At 44.0% G+C, this 24,085-nt stretch overlaps 1 protein-coding gene across 1 annotated transcript; it reads left to right on the forward strand.

Annotated features, from left to right (window-relative positions):
* Window positions 1–429: 429 nt before the first annotated feature.
* On the forward strand, window positions 430–11,383 carry LHX8 (LIM homeobox 8; the record flags this gene model as incomplete). Its single annotated transcript, XM_080348524.1, has 8 exons — window positions 430–510; window positions 783–941; window positions 4,139–4,260; window positions 5,677–5,897; window positions 6,349–6,452; window positions 9,334–9,429; window positions 10,424–10,607; window positions 11,307–11,383. 8 exons carry the CDS (start codon window positions 430–432, stop codon window positions 11,381–11,383), a joined length of 1,044 nt encoding a protein of 347 aa, XP_080204650.1.
* Window positions 11,384–24,085: the final 12,702 nt, after the last annotated feature.

Here is a 24,085-nt window from a genome sequence, read left to right on the forward strand (position 1 = left end):
GGCTTTGAGTTTCGGCAGCGTGGAGAAACCTTTTCTGTTCACACGTACTCTCCCTTTCCGTCGAGCTTCTCTTATTTGCTAACGCAGAGATGTAACTCCGATCTTTCTTTAGACTGGGACGGCGGGGGGCAAGCTGTGACAAACGATGAACGCAAACGGGGGGGATCCTTTGGGTTTTTTTCGTTGCTGTTTTGTTGTTGTTGGATTTTCCCCCTGCCCCCCCGCCCAAACCCCGGCGCGGGCTCGCTGGCGGAGATGTCGCTCCCGCCATGCTCAGAAGGCGGGTTTTGTGCAGGAGGTGAGGCCAGCGAGGCAGGTCCACCCACTTGAAAACAAAACTTTTTTCTTGCAGGCGCTGAGAGCAGAGACCTGGCGCGGGGTCCCCGGAGCTGCCTCGCCGCCAGCGCTGGTATGCAGTAGGGCAGGGCCATGTATTGGAAGAGTGACCCGATGTTCGTCTGCAGGCTGGAGGACAAGGATCTGCCCGCGCTCGGCGGCCCCTCGGAGAAGGTGCGCGGGGTGGCGGGCGAGCGCACCGGGAGCGGGTGGCGGCGCGGGGCGAGCGCGGCGCCGGTGCCCGGTGCGAAGGGGCGGCCGCTCCCCGCTCCAGTTCGGCGACCGCGGGTGCGGCCCTTCCACTTGGCCCCGCGGAGAAACGCCGGTTCCTGCCGCGATCATCCCCGGCGGGACCCCGCAGGTGCCGGTAGAACGGCGACCGGGCGGCGCGGAGCTCCCCGGGGGTGGCCAAGCGCTGACCGCGTTCTCCGTGCGCTCCTCAGCAGGCAAGCCCCGCGGCGGCCGACGAGGACTCCTGCTCTTCCTCTGCCGCCCTGTCGCCCTCCTCCTCGCCGCGGTCCATGGCCTCGGGCTCCGGCTGCGCCCCCAGCAAGTGCGTGTGCAGCAGCTGCGGCCTGGAGATCGTGGACAAGTACCTGCTGAAGGTAAGAGCGCCCAGCCCGGCGCGTTTGCTCCACGAGGCCCGCCGGGCTGCGGGACCGGCTCCCGCTGCGCCGAGGCCGCGGGGCCCGGGCTGCCCGGGGAGAGCCCGCCGGGGCGGCTGCGGCCGGCGGAGACGCTGGGCTCGGAGGAACTGGCCCCCGCATTCCTCTCCCGCCGCTTTCCCGCGCCGCTGTCGGCATCTGGTGGCACCGTCGCGGCTCAGCCCCTTCCCACCCCAACTGATGGGCCCGTCGGTTTGGCAGCGGGGCTGCTGCAGAAATAGGAGCATGTAGTAGTGAGAAGTTAATTGTAGGCACGTCTGTGCGATTCGGGCCTTAGAGGAAAACTGAATGGCTGCTTATGTTTCGGGTAACGTTTTTCTGGGCTGGGATTGTATTTTCTTGACGTGCTGTAGGAGAGAGTGGGGAAGAAAAGTAATGATTCAGAACATAGATGATTTCCTTGTTCTGCTTTATTCTCCTGGTTAAGCTGTGGTGGTATGACCCATTTGTTGTTAGTTAAAATAAATCTTTTAGTGTGATGTGAATCTCAAAACAAAAAGTGCCTCTTGAAAAACCTGGAAATCAGTTAGTCCTGTAAAAGGTTTTCTAGTGATGTTCGTGAGGAAAGTGAGCTGTCTGACTGCGCAGTGGTTTTGCTAGCCTTAACATTTAGGACTGGAAATCATGTGACTTTAAATATAAAGGGTTAATATGGTTGGGAAGGGGGGCTATTTTCCTTTTGTGTTATTGCCATTAAAACTGTCCTGGATCAGAATCTTGCCCTCCTTTCAAAAGCGAGATCAGACAACTATGTTAGAAGTTACTTGATTCTATTAGATGCAGCCTTTAATAAAGCCATTGTGTATCCTGAAAGTGAAAGTTGGTAACGCCGCTGCAAACACATCAGTGTTATTGTTAGATCACTTGCTTAAATCTCAGTTGGGTGAGAAGGTCAAAAGAACGTGTATGCTGGGCTGGGGTTCATTTGAAACAGGATGGGTGCAGGTGTGGGGGAGCTCCCATGTAGCTTTGTTCTGGTAAATCCCGGCTGCCGCCTTTGCATCAGGCTGGACTGGTACACATAGTGCAGTGGGACTGGGAGCACAGCGAACGTGAACTTTGTTCCAGTCCCTTTTACTCTGTGACATTTTGGTAGCTTATTTACCGATCGTTGCTGTTTCCTGTCTTGAAAAACTGCGATAATGTGGCTTGGGGCAAAACGTGTCTAAATGATTTAGCCTTAATTTTAAATTAGCTGTTATGGCTTCCTGCGCAAGCAGGAGAGAGGAATCTGTGCTGGTGAACTGGTGTCTTCCCGATAACCGGCAGTATGTCTAAATTAACGAGTGTAGACGGACGGCATCGAGTGGGACAAATATCCAAGCTGCTGATGGAGGGAGCAGAGAACGAACCGCCGAAGGGCGGGCGGGAGATGAACTGTGCGTGGCTGGGCTGTCGCTCCCGCTCGCAGAGCAGCCTGGCGGTGCGGGAGCGTTCGGGGGGGGCCGCCCGATCCGGCCCGAGTGTCGCTGCTGGCTCTGCCTGCACTGCAGCCTCTTAAGAAATACCCGGGAGGATCAGTTTGGTGACAGCTGTTATCAACAGCTTCACATTACGCCGTGTGTAACCTTGTCAGTGTATGGGAAGGCGGCTGCCAACAAGGGCGAGAGTTGGGAGAGTGTTGGGCAACCGCAGACGGTGCTGGTGGGACCGAGGAACGGCTGAAACGGCAATTCCAGCGGGAGCGGCGGAGTCGGTACCGCACTGGCTCTGTGATTTGTCTGGCAGTGTTCTGATGAAAGGCACATCCTGGATTATCTCAAATCTGCTGTTTTGCCATAGGCAATATTATGGGCTGCTTGGCATGAGATGAGAAATTGACTCAGGAAAAAAAAATTAAACTTACTCATTCTTTAGTTTCCAGAATTCTTCCTCTGTGGCATGGGATTATTCAGAGGGTTATTACTTAGATTTTACAGTCACTGGGAGTCTCGGGTTTTCAAATGATTTTATTTGGCTGATGTGTGATGCACAATGTCTGCATGACAGAGTTCTCTTTGTAGCAATGAAGAAATGAAAATAATTGCACTCAATTTATTTGCCCCAAAATTATATGTGGGTTTTCAAAACTGCTGATTTCTACTGCTTTCAATGACTGTCTAGTTTCATGATGAATATTACATTTAAAAAAAATGGTAGAATTTGCTATTAAAACAACTGCTGATATTCTGAAACTCTCAGTCCATTCACTAACTTTGCTTTAACGAAACCTGGCAAATTAAGATGTGGTTCATGATGTGTTCTATTTGATGGACTTTCTTTTTTTCTGCTTCAATACTCACATTTTAAAATTTCAAATCACTTTGCAAAGTTTGTTCTTTGTTAGGCAGGGCTTTTTACAGACTGGGAAATAAAAGTATGTAAGTCAGCTGTCTTTCCAAGGTCAGATGAGGCCAAATCTTGCTCTATTACTCTAATGCTATGAGAACAGAACCGGGCAGAAAATATCTACGTGGAACTTGAATCTCTTGCTTCCTCTTCTAGTACTTTTAATTACAAAACCAAAAAAGCTTATTCTGAAGACCTCCATCAAATTAATTAACCCTTAATATGACATGCAGTTCTATACGAAAAATGTTTTGCCTTGAAGATAAATTTTCCATGAATCATCATTGTGTAATTTTTGGCCTTGTCTGTATAGAATCATTTCAGTTGGAAAAGACCCTCAGGATCATCAAGTCCAACCATAACCTAATTCTAGCACTAACCCATGTCACTAAGAACCTTGTCTAAATGTCTTTAAAACCCCTTCAGGGATGGTTGCCCCTCTCTGCACTCTCTCCAGTATTTCAATGTCCTTCTTATTATGAGGGGCCTCAAACTGAAGAAGATGATATTCAAAGTGCAGCCCCACCAGCGCCAAGTACAGTGGCACAATCACTTCTCTGGTCCTGCTGGCCACACTATTCCTGGTATCAGCCACGATGCTCTGGGCATTTTTGGCCACCTGGGCACATGCTGGCTCATGTTCAGCCACTGTCAATCAACACCCCCAGGTCCTTTTCTGTCAGGCAGCTCTGGGTACGGATGGGAAAAAAAATAGGCTTTGTAAATATGAAATATAGTATTGGTAGCTTTGTAAATATAGTATTGGTAGCACAAACACTGAGGGGTATTTTTCTTCTGTGTTTTTTCAGGTAAATGACCTCTGCTGGCACGTGCGTTGTCTCTCATGCAGCGTTTGCAGAACATCTCTAGGAAGGCACACGAGCTGTTACATCAAAGATAAAGATATTTTCTGCAAACTTGATTATTTCAGGTATATTGTAACTGGAATATGATTTTATTAGATAACATGTTACAATTGCTTGTTACTTTTCACTTAAGCTGCAACTAAAATGTACATTTAGAATCTTTGTTTTTTACTTGCTAGGTTTATTTTCAGTAGTTAAACCCTGACATTTCTCGCAAAGGGACTTGAGAAACCCCAAGTCTGTCTGATGTAACTACCCTGCGTCTCCCCCTCTCGTATTATGTGTAGCTGCTGCCTTTATATAATAGTTTACTTGTGTATGCACAGGGGCAGGGGAAAAAAGGCAAGTCATGGAAGCTACCACAGTTAAGGTCATTGAGCTATTGTATGTGCAAAGAATCACCCTTCGATAATGTTGATTGAGAATACAAGTTGGTGGTGATATTATATCCAGTTTGATCTAGCATTGCTCTGGGTATGAGGCTTAAGGTGTATCACATGGAACTACAAAAACAACCCAGGATAAATCCTGTAATCTTTAAAAGAAGCTTTCAACAGTTATACCTCTCTGTGATCAGTTTGGTTTAGAACATGAACAATTATTCAAGATTAAAGTCTAAGCCTGTAAGGAGGGATATTATGTATTCCTACTGGCACTGAAAGTACTCATGATACAAAATCTTTGGTACAGAAAGCAGCAAAAAAAAAATGTTGCTGTTAATTTTGTTGTGACTGCTGGTACTTCCCCAGATTGAACTATTTGTGAGATTCTCACCTGTGTAGCGGATGGATTACATCCAGCGAGTGAGTTTTGACACCGAAAGAAAGGGAGGAGGCAGGCTGAGCATTGTGAACTTCTGGAAAAACAAAGGTTTCTGGGACTTCAGAAAAAGAACTTTTGAGTCTGCAAAGATTTTCAGGACAAATTCTTATCTACATAATCAACATATCTTGGTGGCTAGTTTCCTCTTCAAAGAGAAATATTCTACTGTAGTAATGTAAATACTTGCAGATATTTGAATTTCTTTTAAAATCATAATGTGGTGGTAATTAAGGAAATAACTATGAAGATACAGGTTTTCCCCTTCTGCTGCTGGAGGGGACTGAATGATTAGTGAAGGATGATGTAGCTAAATGTAATAATTCAGACTACTGCTGGAGTAATGTGAAATATGTTTGAATAATTGGGAGAATTCTGAACGCCAAGTCAGCTGTTTCCATCTCCCACTCTCAGCTTTTTAGAGAGTACTTCTCTTTACAAAAGGAAAGCATATAGCAGTTAAGATGCTTCAGTTTTATTCTTTGCCTTATGGAAGTATTAACTTCAGTAGATCAATAGCGGTCTTGCTATCGGCTACAAACTTGCTGACTTTATTGTGATAAAAACAGGAGTACTCTGTCCCCTCCTTGCCCAGGTCTGGGCTGCGCTGCCCTGGCCCCTCTTGTGTCCCAAATGTGGTGTCCCCTGTGTCCCCTCCACAGGCGGTACGGCACCCGCTGTGCACGCTGCGGCCGCCACATCCACGCCACGGACTGGGTGCGCAGGGCCAAGGGCAACGTGTACCACCTGGCGTGCTTCGCCTGCTTCTCCTGCAAGAGACAGCTGTCCACCGGCGAGGAGTTCGCGCTGGTGGAGGAGAAGGTGCTCTGCAGGGTGCATTACGACTGCATGTTGGACAACCTGAAAAGAGAAGTTGAAAATGGTAACATGCTGCTTTTGTTAAGAACTATGTTTGTGGTTTAGTTTTAATTAAATTGTTGGGGTTTATTTCATCTTCCTTATTAAGAGATAATTACTTAGCTTTACTAGGGCTGGAAGCACAGGTTCTTGAATTAAAATAATGTGCAAATTATTGGATGTTTTAATTTTTTTTAAGTTTGTATAACTTGTTTTCTGTCCTAAGGAAAAGAAAGCAAGAGCATATCTAGTTGATACAATATGCGGGATGTATTCCTTCCCTCACTTGCAAGGGAGTCATTTGGGGCATAATGGGTAATAGCGCCAGATGAGTTTAACTTGGAACAGAATATGGCCTTTTTAAAGCCGAAATTCAGCTGATCAGGTACTGTTGGTCATTGTTGGAGGACAGTCTGACTTACAAATAACATTGTTTTGAATATTTAGCAGACATTGTTTTCTTTTTAACGCTTCAGGTAATGGGATTAGTGTGGAAGGAGCGTTGCTAACAGAACAAGACGTTAATCATCCAAAACCAGCAAAAAGAGCTCGGACCAGCTTCACAGCAGATCAACTCCAGGTAGAGGCAGCGATAAAAACTTGCATAGTTCAGGTTTATGCAGGACAAGGGTGCTGAACTGATAGGAAATTGGATGCATGTGGGGGGAAAGAAAAAGCTTGTGTGCTTTATACTATTTCATAAACTATCAAGACACAGCATGTTTCTGGAATTGTTTGTTAGCTTCAGCAGTTTAATATGGAATAGTTACTCTTCAAGTTTTTTATTTCCCTGGGGGCAGACAGTAATTCTGCAGAGTGGAAACAAAAAGGTTGTTCTATTTTGATTGCTCAGTGAAATCTATTTAATCAGGCATTTATATCGCTACACATAATAAAGACAAAATATTTCTAGAATTATGTAATGTGAAGAGTTGTTCTAAAGATGGGTGCTGTGTGTGATTTCAAGACATTAACGGGGTGGGACTTTGAATTTTATTGTAATGCACAATAAGGGCTGCAAAAAATTGTGTTCTCAGAACAGGTAAGTGTCGTGGGCTCCTGTTAATATTGACATGAATGCAGGCTGACTCCTGGCAATGACTGTTTCTTGTGTTGCTTTGGTTTATTGAGAAGATGGGAATATTTGCACACTTACTGATTTTTTCCCTTTCTTCTCCTAAGGTGGTTGTCCTCAATACTTGCTTTTTAGATTATATGTTATGACTACACTTGTGTACACCAGGGAGAGAGACTATCAACAGGGACTCACCTTTGCTTTCCTTCCTTTTTCTCTCCCACCCCTTCCAAAATGCTTCACATGCTGATTTCCTCAAAGTGTCTTTGAGGTTTATCTGTTAAAAGTATACTAAAGTCATTGTAGTCTGGGTGTCGTATTTCAAAACCTAGCTTCAGTATTTAATGCTACATTTTTGGGGGAGATGGGGGTGGATAAAAACCTGCACTTCATAGAGCTGGCTGGAGTGTAATGCAGGAAAAGCGCATTTGAAGTACTTGGCAGCAATTCTTGTACCGTCCAATTTGTCCTTGAACATGTGTTGTTGCAGTATTTTTTTCCAATATTCCCTTATACTGGCTCAGTTCTGCTCCTCCCCATGGCCAGGACTGAGGGAAGAGGGATGTGTAGGGAGCCTGAAAGTGCCAGATGGAAGCCTGTCCTGGAGGGAGGGGGATTGCCTGCATCTGCTCGGCTTTCCAGGCTTCTTGTCGTGCTGCCACCTCGGCAAGGGTTAGCTCTGGGCTGCCTCGAATAGGAATTATTGCACCCTCTGGATCACCACTTCATTAAATCAGCTTTCTGGGGAAGAACACCCTGACTAGGGCTGGCTCCCCATGGAAAGGTAGTGGTGAAACCAGATTTAGAGGTTTTAATCTCTGAAGAGAAGGAAGCTGCAGCTTTCTGCCTAATCCTAGCTCTGCACCCCCACTGCCAGTCTTTGAATCTCTGGTCACATATGGTCACTACGTTGTTTGTTTTCCACTCTTAGCCTGAGTTTTGATCTGTTGGCTTGCTCTCTTTTTGTTTGTGGTGAAAGCAGTTGAGAAAAGCTAAAGTTGGGATGTAGTAACACATTGAGGCATTTAAGCAGTGCTATGTAACATGGCATGTGGCTGTTCAAAGCTTAGTTTGCTATTTCGACCATGGCTGGAGACAGAATGTGTTGTTAAACAAACCAAGCATGTCAGCAATAATCTGGCGAGGGCACAGGGCAATGGACCTCAACCCCAAACTTCTGTAAAAGGGAACTTTTTTCCAGCAGTAGCTCAAGGGGACATAGCCCTGGCCATCACGGTAGGAATGGAATTCAGGGCTTCTTCCCATTTGCTGTCACTGAAACTTCCATGTTCCCCTCCTTCCCTGTTGTAAATAGATGGTAACCTACTTCAGCAGCTGTTTGAGGTCTTGGGGCATCTTGTTATTTGATGGCCCTTGTTATTTGCTCAGTGTATATCTCTGTGCCTATCCTTGTTGCTGGTATAAAACGTCCAGCAGGAGAAGCCTCAGAGGGATAAGTGCCTGTCCGAGTGTCAGCACGCAGTGACACACCTCATGAAGGACTTGTACAAAAGGGTGCCCATGCTTTCTGATGTCTTTGCATGACACAGTAGGACAGTAAGTAGTTTCACTGTTTCTGAATGTGGAGAGAAGGAGTCTGAATCTTCAAAGATGAGCCAGGCAAAATTTACAGACCATCAATGGTCAAAACCCAGAAATTATAAACTACAGTTTACTAAGCTGCTGAAGATACTCTGTAGAAACCCATAAAGCCTTCCTTAAATAAGGTGAGTTCCTACAGACTCTAAAACTGTTCAGAGTGCAGGCCAAGTTGACATCTTCTTCCTCTAAAAAATGCAACTCATATCCTAATGATAAGTGTTCACTTCAGTTTTCTGTAAATGTATTAGCAAATTGTTTCTGTAAAAACAACTATGTAGTGCAGGTCAGCCAAGGGTGAGCATCCATGTTCTGCAGGTTGGTTGGAGGTAGTTGAGGCACAAAGTGCAGCTGCAAAGAGGGTTGAGCTGCTCACATAACACAAGGTGTTCATATAACCAACAGGTTGAGGTGGATCCGAGCTCATTCCCTCCTTGCACTGCGTGCTGTGCTCTGCTGTTCTCTTTATAAAGCATGTTTGAATCACGTTGCGGGACCTTTTCTTGCACAGGCTGTTTAAATCATAATGACACCTCCATTTTTTTACTGCTGCCAAGCAGAATTCACTTATTTCTGGTAAATGTCTCTGCTCAGTTAAGCATAATAAGGGGCTTGTGTTTTGGCTTTGTGGATTATTTTTTTTCCTTTAATGTATTTGGGACTGTCTGTGGATTGGTGATTACAACAACTCCCTGAAAACAGACCAGGAGCAGGACCACGATGTGAGAGGAGTCTCTGCTGCTCTAGGGCTGTGCGCAAACTGCCATCTCCCATCTTGCCTTCTCAGGTTATGCAAGCACAGTTTGCTCAGGACAACAACCCAGATGCACAAACGCTTCAGAAACTGGCAGAAAGAACAGGCTTGAGCAGGCGTGTTATACAGGTAACTTGTGCACGCTACTTGACTAACAAAGCTGGGTACTCATCCATTGGAAAGGCTTAATTCTCTTCATGTAGTTATTGTGAGATGGAAAAAGATCTAATCTGGAAACTTTATCACAACTTCAGACAACATCCTTAGTCAAAACCAGGTCTAGAATAAATGTGTTAATTGGAAAACTTGCTGTATTCCTCTGACACTTCGTGTGGAGGATTAATAATCTTCCAGGAAGAAACTTCTCAGCCTAAGCAGTATAGAAATTGGCACTAGGATCTTCTAAAGAAAAAAATTCTGACTTCAATAGTCCTTTTTTAATACCACCACTCTTTTCAAAAATGGCTTTGCGGTGTGACACATTAGGAGTAAGTGAATATCTAGTGATCTATTCTGGAGAACAGAGTTGAAATACATACCCATGCCATCCAAAACTGAATCACAGACTTAGAATCTTTGCTTGAGGATGTCTCTCAGCAAATGTTATGTGCATGCTCTTTTTATGCACTAAGATGGATCTTTATATACTACAAATTATATACTTATATGTTTATATAAATAAAAATAACTTTGTGGTTCCCTTAGCTTATTCTAGCTTGTAAGATTGACAGTATTTATGTAGAAATGAGGTATCTGGCAGCTGTCATAAAGCCCTAAATTAAAAGAAAGGAAGCTTGTACACTTCTCAATGTAAACAGTGGGTATCCTGTGAAAAATGTGCTTGGCTGTCAGCGGTGTCCAGGCACGAGGTGACTGTGTCTGCTCCATGCCCAGGGAGATGCTGCCCCCAGGGGCTCACAGCCCCTTGCCCTGCATTTCCCCATGGGCTGGAGACACTGCGTAGCACGTAGACTCAGAATTAATGCTTCATCTGAACTGTTATGTTAAGGGCTGGACTAACTAACTGAATCCAGCCCAAGTTAGAACTCTGAGGGTTTTATTATGCTAATGTTGAAACAGATTGCAATCTATCAACACGATGTAAATTTTCCCCCCTTTTCAGGTGTGGTTTCAAAATTGCAGAGCACGCCATAAGAAACATGTTAGTCCTAATCATTCATCTACTGCTCCTGTCACAGCAGTTCAGCCCTCCAGGCTGTCTCCACCCATGTTAGAAGAAATGGCTTACTCTGCCTACGTACCCCAGGACGGGACCATGCTGACTGCTCTGCACAGCTATATGGATGGTGGGTACAACAGCCTTGCATGTTCAAGTAAAATCGTTAGACTCTCGCAAGAACAGTTACCAAGTATAGGTTAAATAATCTTAATGGATTTTTAATTTTATTATTGTAACAGAATATCTTAATGATGTCTGTGTTCTCTACATCTCCCAAGAAGTGTGCCTCCTCAAGCAGTGGCCCTTCACTGAAGGTCTGGGTGTGAAGACTACTTCTTGTGCTTCTTCCAGACTTTGAATACTAGTAATAAGAAATCAAACCCTTTTAAAGACAACCATGCCACTTAAAAAAAAAAAAAAAAAACCACATAATTTACTATTTACCAACTTGGCTCTTACCCAGATGATCATAGATACATTCAATTCAGCAGCTTCACCAAAAACTGCAGCTTCCCTCACAGTAATGCATGTGGTAGTGGGACCCTGGTGGTCAGAAGTCTGTTCTGGTCATTGTGTGCCTTGTGACCCAGCAAGTCAACAACTTTGGCTCACATTTGTGGTGAGCAGAGGTGCCGAAGGTCTGGGAGCAGACCCAGACTGAGCAGGGTGTGTGGGGCTGTGGTGGAGTGTGGGTGCTGGGGAGGAAGAAGGGAGTGTGCTGCAGGGTTTTGGGACAAGGGAACTACTATTACCTGGAGGGATTTACTGCTTGTCATCTCTTTCTATGTCTGATGAAGCTGACTGGTCATTATTTCTGGTTTTGCAGCTCACTCACCTACAGCTCTTGGACTCCAGCCTTTGCTCCCTCATTCCATGACACAGCTGCCGCTCAGTCACACCTAATTCCTTCTGGCAGGGATATAAGCTATTAAGGATGTAACCTGAAGACATTTATTGTGTATTAAAAATATCATTGGAAAGATATTAATGTTAACTTTTTATTTAACATCTAAAGCATTTTCAAGATCATTTTTGCTGCCCAGGTATGTAAGTATATTTAGCCTGAAAGACACTTTTATGAATTCTGCATAAATAACTATTACATTGTTTACAAGCCTTATGAAACACCTTTTTGTATTGTCTGGAAGTAGTCCGCTCTAGTTATGTGTGTGTTAATTTATTTGTCATCAAAAGAGCACTTTGCCTAAAAGAAAGGACTGACAATTGTGCAAAATGTTTACAATTCTTTGTGAAATTGTAGTTTATCATTAGTTTGTATCTGTAAGTTATTGCTAAAAGTATTACCTGTATTTGAGTTGTATACAGCCTATATGTTAAAGCTTATTTCTGTGAGTTTACAAAAATAAATTTTGGTTGCAAATAATTTCAAAATGAGCTGAATAAAGTTTCTGCTGTAGCATGCCAAGCAAAAACGTTGTTGTGTTTATGGCTGAACTGTGATCATTTGTCAAGTGTTTAATTTGAATCTTCAGGTTTGAGAGAAGGTCCCTGGCATACTTAGGTACATTACACCAAACCCTTTCAGGAGCGTTCATATCCTTCCCAATTGATTTTTTTTTTTTTTTTTTTTAATAATTTAATGGGCTTAGATGGCTCATGGAACACCTCAAATAGGTACAACTTCACAGTAAGTATATGCAAAACATGCTGCTCCTGAGGGTGCACACCTGGGGCCGGAAATGGTGAATTTGTTGGATAGTTTTTTAACTGTGATTGAAGTTTGCAAGTGGAGGACCTGAATTTGCATTTGCCTTTAACATTTTGAATTTTTACTACTTCAGAGTCTGTTTTCTTCCACAGTTTTGTCTTGTGATTTTTTTATTTAAGCGGGATAGTAACTAGTATGCGATGCTTAAACAGAGTCTCCATTTTTAAAGTAAAATCTAGTTCAGTATTTTAACTGACCTGTATCAAACTACACATATGAACAGAGACTGGAATTCAGTCAAATGCACAAAATTCTACTGTGTTAAATTGTGAATGTGCTAAGACTTAATTACAAAGCATGTTTTGATACACTGATTTGATGGACAAAGGCTAGTGCACACTATCAATTCAAATGTTTTGTTTTCCTCCTCTTCACAGATTAGTTTCCTTCCATGATTTAAGATGGGTATATCCCATTTGTGTACCTAAACTTGCATCAGAAGGAAATGGTACTTTTGAAGGTGTGTGTCCATGCCCCTCTTTTATCTCCCACCTACGAGCTTTTGTCTTCTACTCTGCAATTTTTAACTGTCCTGGTCAAACCATTTCAACATGGGAAAGGTAGTGTTCTCCCTCCCATCATGAACAGAAGATGACTTTTGAAAGCATAACATCAATGGCAAGCTCTGAATGATTCAAGTTCGATGAATTAAATGTTGACACTGTTCAGAGTGCTGCTCACAGGTGCCTGAGCTCATCTGAGCAGCAAAAGCAATTACTTGTGCTGGTGTGGTGCTTTGTTGAGGCTGATCTTATCCTCACACACTTTTTTCACAGAACACTCCGAAGACATGAAGTGTTGTGGAACTTGACTGACTTGACATTTTATTCTAACATACCTAACCTCTTAGCGAAATATTCCAGGTGGAATACTGAATTCGGTATGCCATCTTAGTACCTAAGTTAGCTCCCTGCATGCATATCAGAAGACAAACTGGCTTTTGTGCATTTGTTGGATCTGATATGCAAGTAGGGCAACCGTACTGCTGAAGTTTTACCAGTTAAATGCTGAATAATGCTAATTTAGATCTGAATGTAATTTGGGAATTTAAAATACAGTTCAGTTGTCTTGTTTTAAAATGAGACTTGACTTACAGCAAGTCCCTCTAAATAAAAGTAGTTATTCACTGTAACATAAAGGACTAAGCAGCTTCAGGTTGCCTGAAACAATGTCTAAGCTTATTTATGAAATATCCTCTTCTGTTCAGTTCCAAAGTCAGTGCAGGAATAAACTAAATGGGGAACAATTTTCCCATTTTCCTATGAAAATAGGAAGCAGGAGAATTCAATTTTACTACTGTGAATGCTTGAGCAGCTTTTTTAAGTGCAGCTGGGAAAAAGTCAAGTTGAAAATAAGGAGCTCCAGCAGAGGATCTGGACTTTAGTCTTCCCTTTGAGCAGGCAAGAGCTGCACACTGGCTGATTCCAGCTGTTTGCAGCTGGGGCTGGCTGTGGGAAACTGAGGCAGCCTTAGTCTGTGCTCAGCTGAAGTTGCTGCAGCCTGACCTGCAGGTTTGAATGCTTGTCTTTGTCTCCTGGTTGTGCATGGCCTTGTGCTTGTGACTTTGCTGAGCTCCTCTGTCCCTGGAGCCATTCTTACTGCTTCTTGCTGTTTGAAAGAGTAACTTGGGTATTGCCAAGCTGAGGACTTTGTTTCCACTAACAGAACGTGATCATAGATAACAGCACAAACGTGTATGCCGAGTCAGAACCTTTTAGACTGCACAGGCTCTGTTAAATTGAAATGTTGTGTGAAACTAGTCTATGAAATAAATTGATCTAGACACCCTGCTTAAAAGCGATCTGTCTTGAGTAGAGAGCAGTACAGAACCTTGCCTGGTGCTCTGCTGTGTGGTTGCTTTTGGGGATAACTGCATTTGAAATCTATTCCCTCTGATCTCGAGGCATTTAGCCTACAAGGTAGGATGATCATACAGCACTTGCTAATACTTTCAGTGTAACATATCTTAAGAAATCCAAAATGGAACTAATGATGCAAATACTCTGCATCAAGAGGCTCTCAAAGGAAGAAATATCACTAAAAAATTAAAGTTGTGTCTCAAAATTACTGTGAGAAGACCGGCTTTTGATTTCCGCTCCTTTTCTCCATCCTTCCCTAACCTGTTTAACCAACACAAGTTGGGGCTGGCTCATGTATTATTGTGATTGAACAAGTAACTTCACTGCCAAATAAAACTTAAAATTTATCATATTCAACCTGCTGTAGGAGGAGGGAGGGAGAAATATAGATGAAAAATACCCTCCTAGTGCAAACTCCACAGAATCTCTAAAGGATGTCTGTCTCCTCATTATCTAGAAATTGGTAGTATTTCAGTTTGCAGACCAAAGAAATAGTCTATTGCTACAGCATCTTCAAGATTTTTTAGAAATATTTCAAACTCTGCAATTCAATACTGGAACTTAGATGTTTTGAAATTCCAGCTATTCTCTGCAAATGTGGAGTTGTGTTCATATAAACATAAACCTGAAAAGTACTTGGGCATTCTCTAGTCTGCTTGTCATCCCAAGGCACAGTGAAATATCTTAGCTACTACTAATGGAGATGTTTGACTAATCTGATCTTAAATGTCTTCAATAGTAGACATTTTTACAGACTCTGTGGGAAATCTGGCACTTTATTAGGGGAAGGAAAAAAAAGTCTTCTCCTCCCTGCCAAACAAACGTGATTCATCAAGTTTTTCATAGCAAGTTGTATTTTCTAATAGTTTCCATGCTGATTTTTTTTGGTCCATCTTCTGGGAGCACAAATCTCTGCTTTAGTCAAGCCAACCGATGGTCAGCAGGTGATGAGGACACACAAGTTGCTCGTTGCTGTGTTCAGGGTGGGGATGGCTTTTCTTCTGATAATGCTCCACACTGTTTGGGAGCAGCTGTTACCTTGTCTCCTGTTTGCCATTCTCTGTAGATTATTGCAGCCTGGGCAAGTGGCTTCTATTTTATCGCACTGAATTTCACTCTGCTTCTTTCTTATTATTTCTCAAAGTTTTCTCACTAATTTTGAATTCCAGTTCTGAGCTCCCCAGTACTAACTCACTAAGAATCTCTCCTGTCACCCAGGCAGTTAACTAAAATACTGACTAGAACCTGCTCCTTGGGTAATTCCATTGTTCAAACAGGAGAATGTATTTTGTGAACTGCTTACAACAACTTTTTTCCCCAAGTTTTCTGTCCTAGGTTATTTCCCTCTCTTGTACAGGTCACAATCTGACATAAGCATCTTCCTGACCACAGCACAGCTGTGTATCTGCTGTAGCCCCCGTCCTCTCTGCGCTGGTGACAGGGACACCAAGCTCGGGATCCCCAGCACTGCTGTCCACCAGTGGGTGTTTCCACGTTACTGATCAATTCTACCCACAGCTTTCATCAGGAAAATGTGTGCACTGGAGTATAAAAAACTTTGCAAGTTCAAAAATTTATGTTATTTTATTTCTATATATTACTGCTGCTGCTATTTAACTTTTAAGTTGTGCTCATTTTACAATTAAAAAATAAGCAACTAGACTTGTCATACAAGTCACTAATGGCAAGCTTTTTCAAAACAATGATTTCTATTGATCATTAGTTTAAAAGAAGAGCAGAAAAGAAAACTTGAACTTGTTCAGTTAATTTCTGAAAATCCACAGCTCCTTAGGAGTGGCTGAATCTCTAGAATAGTGACATCTAGGGACAGAGAAAGATAGTACAAGATTAATCAGAAAAGCAGCACAAACTGCCTCTAAGTTGTTGATAAATTGATTTACTCTGAATTACGTTTGCACACTTTAAATCTCCTATTTCATTTTAGAATATAATGAATAGTTATTGAAAAGATACCGATCTGTTAACTCTCACACATTCTTGGGTAGAACATGAGAGGACAAGACACTGTAGTGGGTATGTACTGTACTACTGTGTGTTTTTAACCAGCTTTAATACATGGTACTGGAATGCAATTCTGACAGTTTGATAGAATAACCTTCTCTTGTCTTCTGTAGCTATCCTAGTTGCAAGCAGAATAGTTTTCCTTTTCGTTATAAGACGATACCTTTTCAGTTCTAGGTAAGGTTGTAACTCTCACTCTGTTCAGAAATGCTGAGTCCAGAGTGTTTTCTGAGCAAGGTAACGATCCTGCAGCCGCTCTGTTCCTGGTACTCAGCATGTACTTTCATCAGCCACTTAGATTTGGAAAAGCAGGTGTGTTTGTGATTATGTTGCTTAGAACACTGTAATCTCAAATTCCGGAGCTCTATATTTTATATAAGAACACCACTTCAAAATTCTTTCCAGATTTTTCCAGTAAGTCTGGTAGTAACAACTGCGATACAAGTATATCATGGCTATTTTTCTCTCCTGTGGGGAAAAGAATTACTGTAGACTGATATGCAGTACAAACTGAAGCTAAAGCAAAAGACTTACTGAGTCATTCTTAGTTCTTCCATGTATGCTTTGTATAAATGCTTTAAAAACATCATAATTTTATATATGTGTGTGTGGATGTGTGTGCAGTTTCTTTTCTCTGTGGTTTGTGCTTTGAAGTGTAGTCATTTCATGTGTTACCTATAGCTGTTAAGCCCTGAGGCTAAAAGAAAGAACAATGAAGCAAGCATTCACTCTTTTGGTTGAAATAGTTGACTGAAGTGTGATGTAAGACGTGAGCTTCGCAGTATTTAATCGTTACCAGGATTAGCAGCACAGGTGGAGTAACCAAAGTCTGGCTCTCTCTCCATCATTTGTCTCCTAGTGCTTCTTTTTTCTACTCCTCATTTTGGGTTTTCCACACACACATAAGCACACAGCAAGTCAGCGGTAGTGCTGGGAAAAGACCTCATAACTGCATTTTCTACCTAAAATTGCACATTCCTATGTTTACACATCTCTCCCTGGACTTCATCCCACTCCTTTCACAAAGAGGTTTTCCCTGTTGGGCACATACATGACTGTATCAGCTCCCCTGTGTGGACACTGCTGGTGGCTTTGGGTTTTTTTTGGGTGTTGGTTGGGTTTTTGGGGGTGTTTTTGTGGTTGGTTGGTTTTTTAAGCCTTCTCACATCTCAACACAAACCAATCACACCCCCACCCCCAAATTATATCATTTGACAGCTGCCATCACAAACTGCACCAGTGTTATTTCCCAAGTGCACTCCTGGGACACAGCTCTCTCCCGCTCCAGACCTCCTACAAAGTTTATTACTGAAATATGGGAAATCTAGAACAAGCAACAGTTACACCAGTGTATAAAAAGGTACACATTTTTTCTATTTTAAAATTAAGCCATTGCCTTCAAAAGATGGCTACTCCATTTAAATAAATAATAATTTAAAAAATATTGATGTTTTATTTTTTTTTTAATGTGAGTTAACAGGTCATCCGAGAAAGCTAATAACAAAAATATTATTTAAATAGGATGTAAGCCACAATTTGCTGAGAGTGGGAACAACTAACAGCCATGTTTTTCACTATTCTCAGAAAACAGCAGCAGAAATACCAGCGTTCCGATAACATGGATACAGGCACTTGCACAAAATAAAATGTTAAGACAAAAAACCCTTGTATGTATGTGGTGCATAGTTAATTTGTATAAATGTTACATTTCAATATACATTTCGACCTTTGCTGTCTCTGCAGGAATTTGTTCAGGCATCTGGGTAGTGGACTAAAATGCCAAGACACTTCACAGGGTATGTTGAAACACACAGTTACAAGTCTCTTGTCGTAACATCAGTTCAGAAAGAGTTGCCACTGCTGGTCACCAAGACTAATATTAACCCCAGAGACATAACATCTAGGTTTTTAAGCTCCACTAACCCAGAACCACTACAGCTGAGTATTATACTCTGATTTGTTAAACTGTTTAAGGCTATTGTTATCGTTCCCACAAAATAACCCTCTAGTGAGCTTTGTCATACCAATATGGTGATGCTATTTAAGTACTTAATATTTCTGTAAGAATCTGGAGCTGCATAAACAGAAAAACCCCTCCAAACTAGTAAAGTAAAATCAAACTACAAATAAACCCCCCACTTTTGACATTATGATTTGGAGCAAATTAAGTACACAACCTTCTCCTGAGACTACTTTGATTTTTTTCCAAGCTTGGGCTTTCATACTCCAAAATTAATATAGATCACCCCCAGAACCCAGCCAAACCAACAAAAATGAGAACTTGGGACTTAATGAAAGCTGATTCAAGACAGGAAATTGAGTTGGTCAGATGTGTTGAAAATGATGGCAACCAGAAACTGCATTATGAAGCTCTGTACAAAACAATCCTTTCCTTGCCCTCCCCAGGCCATCTGCAGATGTGTGGATTTGCAAAGTAACACGTCTGTTCTTGGAAGAAAATGCACCAACAGCAATGTACATCTGCAAATTCAAACTGCAAAGACATCACAGGTGGTACACACCAAACACCGGCCAAGACAACAGCAGGAAGTTTCATTCCATGTTTATGACCAGGTCTGCTTCATTTCAAGTCAGTTATGTCATTGCTCCCTTCTTCAGCAGAGATCTCAGCCAGACCGCAGCACTGCTGACTGCCCCGCTGTTCTGCCTCAGGGTGCCCGCAGCACAATTCTCCCTGATGCTCTGGAGTGGATGGTGCGGTGGCCACATCACCCCTCCCAGAGCAGTGGGCACCGGTGTCCTGAGGAGCTCCCAGGGCATGGTGCTCAGAGTGAGGGGCTTCCACAGCCACCCCTGTGACTGAAAATGAGGAGCCGCGCTGCATGCTGCCCTGTGGTGACATGGGCACACATCTGCACCCTTGGGCCAGCAGGTGAGACTTGCAGGGTGACGTTCCCCTTGGGTAACCAGAAAGCAAACCTTGTAAAAGAAGTGGGGTCCCTAGAAAAGACTGGAGATCAGGCTGCTTGTACACAAGAGAAAACTCATGCTGGGTTTTGAATTCATCTGGATGTAGATTAAAGTTTCTAGGGCATGCAGCCAGCATTAGATTTAAATGTAATATGAATGGCAAGGAAACCATATGAGATATAAAACACATCAGCCTGAAAACACATTTAAAAGGAAGCAAGAAAGCAGTTTTGCTAGTAAGCCTGACATTTTTTGAAGGAGGACAATATAGCTAATAGCTGCAGTCAGTTCCAACAGACCATGTGTGTTAACAGGAGATACCAATGCAGCTAAAAAAGAAAAATCCAGATTGAATTAAAATAACTATGTACACATGAGACACCTAGTAAACGTCCTCTATGCTCCAAAAATTCCCTTAAAGTAACTTTTATATTTTATATTACAAATGTATCTTCCAGCATGTGGGTACATGATAACAGATTCTACAGGGCTGTACATGATCACCTAAATTAAAACAATGATATTGTGTTTTAACGTACACAGTACTTTACTATTAGTGATGTTGTTTATTGCCATGGTCAGACCTGTGCTTTACAGTGGTGCTTTACAGAACAAAAAACACGCAGACTTTGTTTGCCAAATTTGCGTCTGATCATACATTTTTAAAAGGTAGGGGGAAAAAAGAGAGAGAACAGTGAATTTACAATAATAAAAGGGAAAATCAGCCCAGGGTAAGGTAGAGCGTCCTTTCCCCTCCACAGGACCATGTTCCCGCGGTCTCGGAAGAGCCTGGGCCGGGGCTCGGTTCTCGTCCCTCTTCTCAGGCTGGCGGCAGACGAGCAGTTCTACCGGGGTGCAGCAGCGGGAGAGGCGCGTCCCGCCCCGTCGAGGGTCGCCGGTCCCCCGCCGCTGTCCCGCCGGGGCGGGCCCGGGCCTGGGAAGCCCCCGGAGGCGGAGTCGGGCAGGGACTTCTCCGGGGCCGGTGCCGCAGGTGAGCCGTCGGGGCGTGCAGGGCGGGTCGTCCCAGGGCAGGTGGGGGTTGGCCCGGGATGCGGCCGCGGTCAGGGAGTGCCGGTCTCCCGAGGCCGAGTTGTCTGCGGCTGAGCCGTGTGCCGGCCCAGGGCTGCTCGCACCGGCGGGGAGAGCAACTGAGCCGAGAGCAGCCCCGTTCTCCCTGCCCGGCCAGCCCAGGGGATGCCCCGGGGGATGCCGAGCCGGGCCATCCCGAGCAGAGCCATCGGTCGTGCCCAGCGGCCCCGCACTGTGCCGGAGCTGGACTGAGCTCCTCAGGTCCCCAGTAAGCGTGCGGGGAAGACGGGGTAAAGGTGTGTCCGAACTCTCAAAGGAAAGGCAGCTGAACTCGCCGAGAGGTTTAAAGTTTCGGGGCTGCGGGATCTGCAGCTCCCGGTCCCCGCAGCCCCCGGCCCCCACTCGCCGTGTCCGCCGCACCGTCTCTGGCTGCCCCGGGGTTGGCGGGGGCGGGTGTGGGACAGACACAGACTGGAGAGAGCTGCTCTCCGCACGGGGACGAGAACGCGAGTCGCAGCGCTGGTGTTGACACCCGGTTCCCTGCCAGGGGGGATGCTTGTTTTCCCGTTCCGTGCTGCCGGTGGGTGCTGCCACCCCGCTGCCCGCCCCGTGGAGACCCGCACCCGTCCCTCAAGGAGCCGTGGACACCGCGGGGACACCCCGGGAGGTCGGAACCAGGGACAGGGGGATGGCAAACGGCGGGCTGAGCGAAGAGGTTTTGTGAGGGCACACAACAGAATGTGCCAGTAGAGGCCGCTGCAGAAAGTCCTTTGCAGGCCGGGTGCCATTAACATTTCTATTGTATCAGCTGTGCTATGCAAGGCCATACCAATGCTGACATTTGACAGAGTACAAGAAAGTAACCATGAGTACAAGAAAGTAACCATGTGAATGGGTATTGATGTAAGATGCAATGTAGACATCAATTTTACAGTAAAACCTGTGAGTTATTTTTGATCTAGTGCAGCAAATCACAAAACACAAATTCTGCCTTAAACTACAAGAGTTCAGTTTCCATAACAGCTGACAGAACTTGTGCCCCCATACTGATGACAGAGTTCAGTAATGATTACAGCTGTTGCTTTTGTTGGATTGCATAAGGCAGAGTTCAGAATGACTGAGATTATTGCCCCATTGAGGCATGTGCAGCGGAAAAGTAAAGAAAGGGAGAAATCTTTTGTTGGAGATCCTGGATGAAGAATGATGGGAGTGAGAATATGGGCACAAGAAGGTGAAGTTTGAGATTTTCATCCAACATTCATGTGGCAGCCAACCAAGCCCTTTGCAGCACTGGCAGCTAAACCTCATTTTGCCATAGAAGTAACAAGTCTTGTACGAGGTCAGCTCAAGGGTCCATCTACCGTGGTGTCCTGCTTATGGCAGTTGCAATGAAGAAAGCGACAGAATGGTTCAACAACAGACATTTACTAATAATGTAGTGGGTTTTTTTCTTTTCCTTTTTTTTTTTTTTTTTCTAATTTAGAAGTTTCCTGAGCTGGATGGAGGTGGTGGCTGGTGGCTTTGTATTAAATAATGCTTCATGGATGTCTCTTTGACTAACTTGACCAGTTTATTTTTGAATGTGTTGGGAACCACAACTTAGTTTCTTACGCTATGAAGCATCACTTCCGTTTACTTGTTTTCAACCTGGTATCTACTAACTTCATTTATTGTCCCTACTGCCTGAATTGGAAGAGGCAGTGAACTATCAGTCCTAGTTATCCTCTGTGTGTCAGTGATTTTAGAGAAAGATGTCTTGATGTCCACTTGCTTTTTTTTTCCAAGCTGTATGTTCCTCTTTGGATACTTTGTACCATGTCTTGGTGTTGTGGCAAGAGTCAGAATCATAAAGCGGCTCACGCTCTTGTATAAAGATGAGAGTATAAGTTCTGTTCTCTTTTCCTTATAATTGCTGGTAGCCTGTTTTGTCTCCCTCTGAACACTAAAATTAAAATTTTCATATATTATCTGTGATAACAAAATATGATTCCTGGGATGTAATGATCAACTCAAAGTTCATCTTTGTATATAGCTATTGGTCTGCTACTCTTGTCTGTATGATTTTACATTTATCTACCATGAGCATATCTGAAATTCTTTCAGTCCCATAAATAACTTGCTATCAGCAGCACTATTTTCCATTTCAGTGTTCCTCTCCTTTTTCAAATCCTTGATGGGTACCTAGAGTGGCAAGAGTCCCAACACATAAGTCTTTGAGGTTCCATGGGTGACCACACCACTATAACAATATTTTGTTTAGAAATTTTTTTTTTTAAATATTTTTGTAAGGGCATGTGGAAGGAAAGTGTCTGGTCCTTTAAGGGTATCCAGTCAAGAACCTTTTCAATGCAAAAAGGGAGAACAAGAAGTGGAGGAATTCATAAACAAGAACATAAAGGGACACAGACCTGTCTGACAAATGGTAAGAGAGGCAGCAGTGAGACACAAACTTGATCTGTCACACTCATTGATGAAGGAATGTTTATTTCAGTAAGATTATCTGGTCAAAGGTCTTGTCAGATGGGATACCAAGAAAAAGTGAGAAGCCATAAACAAAAAACATGGAGACACAAACTTGACAAGCAAATATAACAGCAACAAAGACAAGAAACAAGCTGGCTCTCAACAAGCTGCAGGCAAACTGGGACTTCGTAACTGATAAGAGTGCAAACCTGGGGTCCAGAATGTTGGGAAGGGATCCGTGTAGCTGTGCATACTATGAAGGAATGTGCAGGGCAAGGGTGTCTGGGGGAACAAAGGAGGAATAGGCAGAATGGGGTATAAAATGGAGCAGTTGTGTAAAAGAGTCTCAGGTGTGTGTGTGCTTAATGTGGGTGCTGTGTGCAGGTACTGCTGAAGGCAGCACCTCCTCGGTGGCAGTACGTGTGACTGGTCAGGTCTGTGTTTGTGTGTGTGTCTTTAGGACACCCGCTCAGCTTTGCTACTGGCTGAACCTGCACATGGGAAGGTGGCAGACACATCTCTGCTGGGTCCCCAGGCACTGGGTGCCTCAGTGGATGGGCAGGAGGGGTCCAGAGATGGAGCTGCAAGAGGCAACAGCCACTCCTAACATCAGTGAACATGCTTTAGCCATAAATAGACTTTTTCTTTTCCTTCTGTGCTGGCTAAATTTATTTAAGACTTTTTGATGAGGAACCTAGTGGAATGTTTTCAGAAATCCAAGTAACATGAAGGTCAGCTATATTCCCTCATCTTCAAGCCTGCTGAATCCTTAGGAGGTCTCCAGTAGTTCTGTGAGCCCTGACTTTACCAAAATCATACTTCCCAACATAACATATATTCCAAATCTGTCTGTATTATTGTAATTTCCACTATGTGCAATGTGCAAATGTGAGGTCTATCAGTCTGCAGTTTTCTCAATTTTTATCAGAAGTATTTTCAAAAGTTTCCCAAATGTTGATCACCTTCAAATCTATATATGCATAGGAAGCTTAAGGAAAATCCTGTATTGGCCCTGCATATTCTCTTCCTGGTCTTGGCATTTTGAAAAGGCTGGAAAAGCTGGAAAGCTGCCCAGCAGAAAAAGACCTGGGGGTGCTGGCTGACAGCTGAATATGAACCAGTATGTGCCCAGGTGGCCAAGAGGTCACCAGCATCCTGGCTGGTACCAGCACTGGTGTGGCCAGCAGGCCCAGGGCAGTGACCGTCCCCTGTGCTGGGCACTGGGGAGGCCAAACCTCGAATCCTGGGGGCAGTTTTGGGCCTCTCACACCAAGAAAGCCTTCGAAGTGCTGAAGCGAGTTGAGAGAAGGGAACAGAGCTGGTGAGGGGCTGGAGCACAAGTGTGATGGGAGTGGCTGAGGGACCTGGGGGGTTCAGGAGAACAGGAGCTGAGGGGAGACCTTCTGATCTCTGAACTGCCTGAAAGGAGCTTGGAGCATGGAGGGGTCAGGCTCTGCTCCCAAGGAACAAGCACCAGGACAAGAGGAAACGGCCTCAAGTTGCACCAGGGCAGGTTGAGATTGGATCTTGGGAACAATTTCTTCCCCAAAGGGCTGTCGGGCATTGGAACAG

The sequence above is a fragment of the Nesoenas mayeri genome, assembly GCF_963082525.1.
Source record: "Nesoenas mayeri genome assembly, chromosome: 8".
Lineage (NCBI taxonomy): Eukaryota > Metazoa > Chordata > Aves > Columbiformes > Columbidae > Nesoenas > Nesoenas mayeri.